A 10,334-nucleotide genomic window follows, 5' to 3' on the forward strand; every position below is an offset into this window, starting at 1 on the left:
CTTTCTACGGAAACGTATAACCGCCTCGTGTTGTTGTTTTAGAACGCGATATTATGATATAAAAATGTTGTCAAATACAAATACTTCAAGGTTTGGTGATTTAATTATGACGACTATCTCTGATGAATAATACTTTTCTGCTATGTTTTTGACGACTTATACACTTTGATATATCCAAGTTGAATTCCTAAATGTAGCACTTAAATAATATGTAAATATTGTTTCACGAATGGAGATATACACTTTCTCACTAAAATGTCAAAATCTAAATCTATGCCCCAGGAACACGATTGTATATATATCATTTAAGGTATTTTGTGCGTTAAGATATATAAATATATTTGTGTGTAATTTGTTCACACACCGGAAGTTCTTTATACTGAAAAATGTAGGCCAATACGTACATTAAATGTTTATAAAAACGTTAAACTTGACAAATGTTTATTTTATTTCGACGTGTTACATTGAGAAATCTATGCAATTTTTAACATGTTACTAAATAAATACATACAATAACCTTAAGCTGAACAAAAAGCCTCTGAGATTCAAATTTAAAAGTACATGACTGTTGGATAAAAAGCAAAGCAGTCTAGTAGTGTACATCGTTCAGTTTCAATTCATGTCTGTTCCATAAATTTTTAAAAGAGCTTGCTGAACAGCATTTATATAATACAACACAGATCCTTGCCCTGAGATAAGCTGCCAGTATATTGTTTCTTTAGTGTATTAATTTTTTTTATCACTGTCCATCATTTCTATCAATGATGGATTGCTCAGGGTCATTTCGATGCTTTGAAGTTGATCCGATTCAGCTGCACCTACCTCGACCACCAGCGAAGGGAAAAGTCAAAAGAATTTTCTCATCATACAAATATTTGCCGTATCAGTGATACAGAAGAAGTTTATTGATATACAACAGGCAGGTCAGATGTATAAAAACAATGTGTTGCAACGGAATCGTGTAACCGCTTCTAGGGAGAACCATGTGTTTTTCCTGCAACTTTCTCTCTTCACGGGGGTTAGATGACATAACTTTTTATCCATAATTATACTTTTGTGTGAGGTCTTTAATTGCTTTTTCAGTATTTCTGCCACCTACTTTGTCCATTTATGTGTGCACTGACTAGCATTCGTTTCCTAAACCTATAGTCAGACATCAATGTCGCAGAACTAAACATTATTCCGACAACGCAATTGTCATCAGCCATGTCAAAGTCAATCAATATGCATACAAAACCCTCATGTAAACCGTGAATAAAAAGCTGTTTTGGGAACGCAACATTTCCGTTACAAGATTTTTTTAATGTATACTAAGTTCACACGTGCAACTGATGTCAACAATGACCAAGTAATCCATCGTCACTTCGTATAATTAAAACTGGACCCCAGACAACTAAATTAAATTTCTGAAATAACAGCAGATTTGTTTAGTGAACTGTACGTGGTGTTTGGAATAATTTAACTAATTTGAATGTATTTTCTTTCCTGAACATTTATACCTTAGGCCTATGTACAGTGTTTTATTAAAAAACTGCGGAAAGTTCAATCTAACATTCGTCACGCGGAAGAGACTGTCAAAGTAAGCATTATTGTTATTTTATACCACAATAATGTATGAGTTTCAAAGTTTGCCTTTACATCGAGACAATTCAGATTCCTTTAACAGTCGTTTAAACGTGTTGTTGACACTAGCTGGAAATTGCTGATACAGGTGAACAAAGTATGAATGAGTTTCAGGTGCGCATTATCCCAGCTGTAATACACAGGGCCCTCACATTCCTCCATAATGGTGAGAGACGATTGGTGTAAAGAATAAAGTAGGCGGATCTTTCGCCAACTGAGCCAGATAGGCTTTCTGTTGCTACCGTGTATTCATAAGTAGAAAACGTCCATTGAGAAAAGAACAGATTAGTTCATTCCCACGCCGTCTTTATCATTTAAACTTCAACGGTCAAAATAAGAACAAGGTAAGTCTTAGGCTGAAATTTTCATGTCAACTCTTTCTACAATTTTTGACAATAATATTTAAGATTTTAAAAGAAATTTTGTATTTTCTTTTCAGACAACAGAATTTTAATATTTTCATTTAAAATTAACGAGGAGAGAGTTTATTTTGGTGACAAAATGGATTATACACTTCTAGTTTTATGTTTGTGTGCCTCGGCAGTATTGGGTGAGAACGATGTTACAGAATGTACAGCCAATGAGTACTTCAAAAAGGAAACAGGCGAATGTCTCCCCTGCACTCTTTGTAGGGCTTCTAACACCATTATACGTGTTCCGTGTTCAAAGTTGGCTGACACAGTGTGTGGACCCTTTTTAGAGTTTGACAGGTTTCATCAGGCCCCCATCATCAACCTGCTGCCCGCAGACAATGATACCACCAAGGTGTTGGTGACGGGGCCCATCTCCGGGGGGTCATTCGAGTCCACCAAGTCCCAAGGGAGTGTCCCGGTGGAGAGGGTGACGGACGAGCGGTGGTACACCCTGGCCATGGCTCTGGTGGGAGTCCTGTCCGTCGTGTCAGTGATTATCATCGTCTACATCACCATCTACTGCTTTGTGTGCAGGAAACACCGGGAAGAAAAGGAACTCATTTATTACCCAGGTAAATATAAGTATATATAATTTCATAACTTCTCAATAATGCGGTAAATATTCATTTAGAATTCCTGTTTGAATGACTAACATTCGCATTGTTTCAGACAGGATTTCAATCAGTTCGATAGCCAGATTGTATACCATTAAACATAAGATATTGCTATGATTATTTGCTTTGTAACTGTGAAAAAATGCAGGTTAAATTTGGTAGCAGCTGATACGGCGCTCTCCGCTCTCAAGGGAGCTCGTTAATGTTATATCGTTAATGGTTAGTAGAAAAAGCGATTGCCACTGATTGTTATAATGACTGTTGATTGAAGTACGAGAAGCTCAGCTTCAGTAGTTGGCAGTCGCCATGAATAAGGCATCAGTGTCTAATATCAACTTTAATATTCTGAATTTTCCAAATTTATAAAAAAACTAGTGTGAGATGCTCATTGAAGTTTCTATAATCCCCCCTTAATATTTAATCGTTCATGAATTTTCAAGAGGTTCATTGGCTAATCGTGTCGTTGTCAGAACTGTGTTTGCGGTTCTTGATTTTGAAATAAAAACGTTCAAGTCAACAAGAAAATTGTTGAAATAATTAGAAACATTCCATCAATAGTGCTTGGTGTAACCTGAGATTTGGACTGACCTTAGCAGGTCCCGATATTTGAAAATTACAGCAAGTCGAGCATAACGATCAAGACCAACTCCGTAATTACATCTGGCCATCATACATTTTAGATGACTCATTTTACATTAATAAAAAAAAAAGACCATAATGTAGCTTTGGCTGGCTTTACACACGCACATACACATGTAAATTCGCCAAAAATAGTTTTAAGGGTGGAGTGAATATAATTGTTCTCTTCAAAAATTTAGAATTTTTCAACGTAAATTTGTATATGACAATAATAATTTTTGTAGAGGACAGCGAATATATGAACGACTACTCTAAATTCGTCTCTTCCTGTATTGTAAAACATGCTGAAATAATAACAGAATTATTTCCTATCCCTAAAAAATAACAAAGGAGCAATAGACCTTGAGATCATTTTATTTGGGTACCCCAACTTCGGTCAACAAAATAATATCAACATTGTTAAAGCCATACATAAAAAATGGAAATTTTTTTTTTTTTTTTTATAAATACATGTACTCAGTAGTAACCAGCGTATCAAACCATTCTGAATCCTTTACAAGACATTTCTTCTTTATTCCCCCCTTGTGCCTATTTATTCTTTTCTATTTCTCTGCACCTATTTTTTGAATTGTACATTTGTACATCACAGGTATATGTCTGTGGCATTTTGTTTGTGTTGGAGAGGAAAATTTAAGTTGGTAAAACTTGTTATCAATTTGCTAGCTGTGCTGTTGAGTTCTTTCTTTAAAAACAAAAGTAAAATAAGCCCTACACCTAGCATAAGTCATTTTAACGACGAGAGCAAGGAAAAAAGTATATTCATTGAATACATTATATGGGAGCTTCCTTGAGATTTGCGGTTTATCCCGATTTGCCAATTACCAAGCCTTTCCTTTGTCTGTGGAAAACGGTATACGGTTGTCGTCAATTTGTTGCACATGAATGAAATATTTATCTACTGGAAGATAATTGAAACGTTATCGGGTGAATCAGAACTGAAGAATTCTTTTGCTACGGGCAGATAAAGCTTTACGCTTGTTTTGACTTTGAAACAAGTAATTCTACTCCGGTGGTTTATTTCCCGTTCCAGGCGGATTGCAGCGGTTCCCACACATTTCTTGTAGACCCAGAGGTAGCAAATTTAGTTCGGGCGCAGTCATCACCAAACACAAATTCATCGATATTCATCATATCTTTAAAAACGTTTTTATTTAGGGCACACAACCTAAGTCTTAAAATTATCTAGTGTTATTATCTCCCCCACCCACCCCAAAAGCTTCCTTAAGGATTTACTTGCATCACCACAATTTCTCGATATTAACCATTTTAATTTACTGAAACTTATCAAGATAGTTCTTCTCTTTGGTTAGTCTTGCCATACTTTAGCTATTAACTATACAATAATAGCATTTCAAACTTTATTTTTGTAGAGCTCTGTGCATCTGCTCCAGAAACACCAAGAGTTTTGACACCCAGGATGACATCACGTGATCGGCTGAAGAAACATATGATTACGTCATATAGAGAAGAAACAGGCGATACTTACGGAGCAACATCAAACCAAGTGGTGGTCTTGGCTAATGGTTTCGAACCATGCCTGGCCACCTGCGAAGCATCTACAGACAGCGACGAAAACAGTGGACAAACCATTTCTTCGTCTTCTACAAATTATGTGTACTTCAAAGCACCGCCTTGCGCCAATGTTTGACATGTTTAAGGGATTGTGTCTCAGTTACAAATATACATTCCAGGAGAGTGTGTTTACCGTCCAAATTATACTTACAGAGATTAAAAATATATCGTGTTCAGATTTGTACATATTACATGTAATATTGAGATTATTTTGTTTGGTGCATACGTACACAATATATTACTTGTACGATGGACACCGATTATGACACTTTGTGACCATTCATGTTGAACTTTGCGATTCAAAAGAGCTGGTTTTGAATTTTTACACAGTTCACACATCCGAAAATCATTCATCACACCATTCAGTGACCGTGTTGAATTGGTCACGTAAAGGTGTGGTTAGAGGACCCTTCATTTGAGTCGAGTCTGTGGACTGAAGTGAGGGATCTTAATCTTTTTCCTGCTTGATTGTGCCTCCTGCTGGCTCAGTGGACAATGCTGGTCAGCTACCCTGGCCCGAGTGACCCCATGACCTGGGAAATCGATGTCCATTTATCCCTGCAACCCGTCATGACTCAGGAAAGGTAAACAGCCTCTAAAGTCTTTATAAATCTTTGAAATTTAAAGGATTTGTGCCTAAAATGACTTTTATAGATTAAGAATGGACAGGAAGGATTTGAGTTCTTTTTCTAAATTGTCACTTTAATCTCACGGGGCAGAGAAAAGCCATTGGAAATCCATTTCATAAGATTGATGGCAGTGACAGAGCTCTAAATTTTCCCACATTTCATGACATTTGCTTTATAAACACATACTTTTATAGAAATAAATGTAGATACCAGTGAACTTATGTTGCTAAGTGTTTCTATTTCTTTTTTTTACAGGAATTGCCAAAAATCTAGTTAATGTAAATAGGAGAATGCACCCAGACAAATGAAGCCCAGTTTTTTGCTCCAGAAAGAGAAATGTTCATTGTGTATACACTTTTTATTTTTAACAGACATGCACTTATGTTACACATGTTCTTTTGATATCCAGACTTTTGTTTAATGAACTTTTTTTCTTGTTTCTGTAATTCACTTTGTACAATACACAGAAGTGATGTTTACTTTTTACTCCAAGTGTTTGAAGTTATTTTGATACTTGCATTGCATGTGCTCCTAAAACAACTGTCTTGCCAAAATATAATTGTTCTTTAAGAAATAAGTAGATGTTTCTCGCATTACTTGTTCAATCGGCTGTGATATTAATTTTTGTATATTTAAATGTATGTACACGTACTTGTATTTATTTTTCTAAACGCTAACAGACAAAACACACAAAGGCATTTATGCATTGCTTTTCTTGAAAATGCAAATGAAGCTGTTTTTGAATAAAAAGAATTCGAATTAGATTTTTTCTATTTTTGTCTCTTAGGCCATATTTAATGTTTGGAGGACAAAATTGGAAAACATCAAGATTGAAAGGAATTGGCCCTGAATTAGAGAGACCATGCAACCTCTGTTACCATTGCCACCTTATACTGAAACATGTCTGGAAGTTTTAGTTTATTTTTCTTGGAGTTAATTTTGGACGATTAGAAGAGAGATTTTTCTGGTAATTTTTGCGAATCCTCGCACATTCCACAAAATAAACCATAAATTGATGCAGGCAATGTTACAATGTTGGCAGAGACTGCATCGACCTCGGGCATTATTATATATATAAAGAAACCTAGCCAAATTAATTGGACATTTTAAATACAGGATCTATAAAAGCTGATGTTGGTTCAGAATTGCACATTTCGACACAAAAATTGTTTATATAGGTACTCTTCTACGATTATATCTCGAGCAGGCTTGTACTTAAATTTTCAACAGATATTCAAAGTGCATGACGGATTTTGATGAAATTTCCGCCAAGGAACTCAATATTTCGATAACTGTTTCATATTTCCGGATGCAGGATAATTTATAAAGAATGTGGAGGTATTTCATATACATCAGATGGCCCTTTGATATTCGCATGTATCAGCCGAACAGCGGAATGAATGTTGTGTCTGTTTTAACTTGACGTCTATCAGATATTACATCTGCCTTATCTCCTTAAGCATACTCTAGTATGACTAAAGTCTTTGTAATTTTAGACATATCAAAGTCAGTTTAGTACCCTGTTTATGTTAGTAGGCTGGAGACAGGGCGTGACTGTTGCCCGAGATTATCATGAGATCGTGTTAATAATCTTCTCCTCAACACTGTGCCCATTGTTGTACGAGAGATGCAAACGAACATCTTTGTTTACAGAATGTGCATCAAATTTGGAAATAAATAGACGCAGAGTTGACCTCCTTGCTACAGACCCTCATTGTTAATTATTCCATCATTGTATTTTTATAAATAATTTGTTTGTTTTTTTTTTTCAAAAAAAAGTTTTAGCATAAGGAACCAAAAGGATTTAAATGACACAAAAAGCTGTGAAAATTTTTTCTGAGGCATGATACTTTGGACATCGTTTAATTTATTTTACCTCTTTGCATTGATATCACTGGATATCTGACATTTCTTTGAAGAAAACAACAAAGAAATTTGAAAAAGGGGAAGGGAGAGGTTAATACGCCGTCAGAAACAGGACAATGGGACACTTTAAAAAGATTAAATTCTAAAAAGGGGCGAAATTGAAATTCCACCGACAAAACTGATCCGACCAGTATTCTAATAAATATCTTAGTGACCTCTTCTCATAACACAAAATACCGTATTAAACATGCAATAGATGTTTCAAGACCTTTTTAATAAGAAGAGAGGTTTTTGTTCACCTAATTGTGACGTTGCCCTGGGAAGTAAAAACTTGTGGATTATTGAACTCAATGAAAATTCCATTGCATATTTAATCTTGGCAAACAATATAGGGTCAAATTTAAACAACACAAAAAAGAAATGGAAATAAAATTTTTATACGAATAAATAAAATTTAAAATCTTGTCATGTGGCACGAAAATAAATTATGTATAAATTTTGTGTCATGATCATTGTTTTCTGTAAAAGTATACAGTAAATATAACTTTAACAATCCTCATACGAGTTTTTATCAGTTAAATTTTTGAACTATCCGGGTTGATTCATGCCAGACTATAATGATCTGTTATAGAACCCCTGACAATAAGCATTTACCATACACAAGTGCCCCTCCGCAAAATACAATGGAGGTACCTGCATGTACTTTCTATGGACAGTGTCATATTTTCTCAACTATTCCATTGCATGCTTATTTTAAGTTATTTTCCCAGCAGTGAAATGTAGACTCTAAAGAAGAGTAAACTGGGGTTTTCTTAATCCCATATGTTGAACACATACATGGAGTCTTTTTAGATGCAAATCCTTGACATCACCAATAACCAGTTATCCGATTCCCTCGGCCATGCGGCTCTGTAGTGTGAATGTTTGACCCCAGATTCTCTGTCGATTTGTATCCAATTTTCATATTTATTCCACGGCATGCTTTTGAAACGCCAAATAATTATCACGAAAGAAAAACGTTTATTGTGTTCGCTTATAAGGATAGGGGTACCCCTTCTAACGTTCTAACGATTATGAATTCATACATCATTGATCATCACGTGAGAAAATCTTAAATATGCCGAAAGGGGTTTGGCATGCTGTTCTGGTGTCCAAGTACCTCTTTTATGAAAACAACAAAGATTTTTTTCCCATTTGTTGATTTAATAAAATCTATTATAGCATGACAATGAAAAAATACGAAGAAATAATTTTTTTCTTGCGGATTAAAGGTCAAAGTATAGGTACCCGTCCATCTTACTTCTCTTATTCTCTGCATGCCTTTGATTTTAGCCACTTTACTTTTCCTCCTCGTTAAAACTTTTATCTTTGTTAGGAGGGGAGTGGTTGGTCGTTCCACTTCTTGCATTCTAACTGAAAATTATGTAATATCTACTTTGCCAGATGGAACTCCTCTCTTGATACGGTACATTAAATATATTTAATCTAAAACTTTGACCGCAAGTGTTCTTTTGAAAAGGTTTATTTTGGGGGATAAAAATAAAGCTTATGTAACGATCATCTCTTCACTTCAAGACTGGCCAGAGTCTGGAGGCAGTTTATTTCTTTCCATGAAAGAACTAAAACTTTCCTGCATAGACATAATATGGCATGTTCCGGAAACAGGTTCCTCGCAGCTTCGGCTATTAACAGACATAAGGAAAGCGTCAAGGCTTGGAAAATGCACATGTGCAGTTACTCCAATACGAAAGGATTGTTTCAATTGAAAAAGATGCTTAGGAATAGTAACAACGTCTTTCAAAATTACCGGAAATATGACGTCATGAGATGTAGTGGGAGTCTACAATTATGTAACATCTGATGAGAGAAAACTAATTATGGAACTGTAAAATGTTCTTCGTTTCGATGAATAAACCAAAATGAATTATATTTATATCCTGAACCTTGGCAGATTTATTGAAACAAAGACCATGAAAATTTCTTCTGGAATTTAAAGCGAATTCTGGAACATTCAATCATTAAATGAGGAATGAACAACATGTGCACACATATTTTAAAAATATGAACAAACAAAATTTGAATAATCTCAGGAAAACATAAAAGAAATATTTCCATATAATATTATTACCAAGATTTAAAAAAAAATCAAACGGGTTTAATATCAGGTTTATAAAAAACGAATGTCAAAACCGCTGTCTTTTTGCCAAGAACTTTCGCAGAGTTTTTTTGAAATTTCGCATTTTGTAGAATGAAATGTTACAGTCTGGTTGACTAATAAGAAAACTTTCACTTTTTTATCAGCGTACATATCATATCATATTTTACTTTCCCGCGCGCGCGAACCGTAGTGATGGTGGTTGAAGTCGGCAGGAGAACTTTGTTGTGAAAGATGTAAATGATTAGTTAATCAACTTCCTACCACTCAGTAATGAAAATTACCAACCCTCTGGTGTTTTACGACCTTGCATAATCCAAATCATGTTTTGCTTATGTACGAGCGACACTATTAAAATTCCATATAATCTTTGTGTAGACGGGAAAAATCGCGAACAATTTTATGATATCACAGTCTTACCTATCTTTAAAGACGTACTTTAAAATAATTTAACATCAATGATGTCAATTTAGCATTTATAAGAATGTATAGGAAGCCCGGATTTGTTTTCGGTGTCAAATTTTTGACAGGTCCTTTGGCAAAATAAAATTTTTACTCAAGTGCATTTGATTACAATCAGAAAATACAAATTTCCTATGATTTAAGAATATTTATAGCTCGAGTTGGATAATTAAGAAGCATAAATTGTTTGATTTCTTATTTGTTTCCATGGTTTGTCTGTAAGACGTACAGCATTTTCATTTACGCCATGGGAAGCACGTAATTTGCGTAAAATGATAAAAAGTTTCCAGACACTTTAACCAATTTAATGAAATTAACATAATTGCATGTTTTGGGTCATTTGTAATTCCATTTTCCTTCG

At 34.9% G+C, this 10,334-nt stretch overlaps 1 protein-coding gene across 1 annotated transcript; it reads left to right on the forward strand.

Moving 5' to 3' along the window:
- The first annotated feature begins 1,823 nt into the window (after nucleotides 1–1,823).
- On the forward strand, nucleotides 1,824–6,254 carry LOC134235104 (uncharacterized). Its single transcript, XM_062717197.1, has 4 exons — nucleotides 1,824–1,967; nucleotides 2,063–2,608; nucleotides 4,660–5,445; nucleotides 5,746–6,254. Exons 2-3 carry the CDS (start codon nucleotides 2,125–2,127, stop codon nucleotides 4,935–4,937), a joined length of 762 nt encoding a protein of 253 aa, XP_062573181.1. The 5' UTR covers nucleotides 1,824–1,967; nucleotides 2,063–2,124; the 3' UTR covers nucleotides 4,938–5,445; nucleotides 5,746–6,254.
- Nucleotides 6,255–10,334: the final 4,080 nt, after the last annotated feature.

The sequence above is a fragment of the Saccostrea cucullata genome, unplaced genomic scaffold (genome assembly GCF_032062105.1).
Source record: "Saccostrea cucullata isolate Sc308-1 unplaced genomic scaffold, CSIRO_AGI_Scuc_v1 ctg1201, whole genome shotgun sequence".
Classification (NCBI taxonomy): domain Eukaryota; kingdom Metazoa; phylum Mollusca; class Bivalvia; order Ostreida; family Ostreidae; genus Saccostrea; species Saccostrea cuccullata.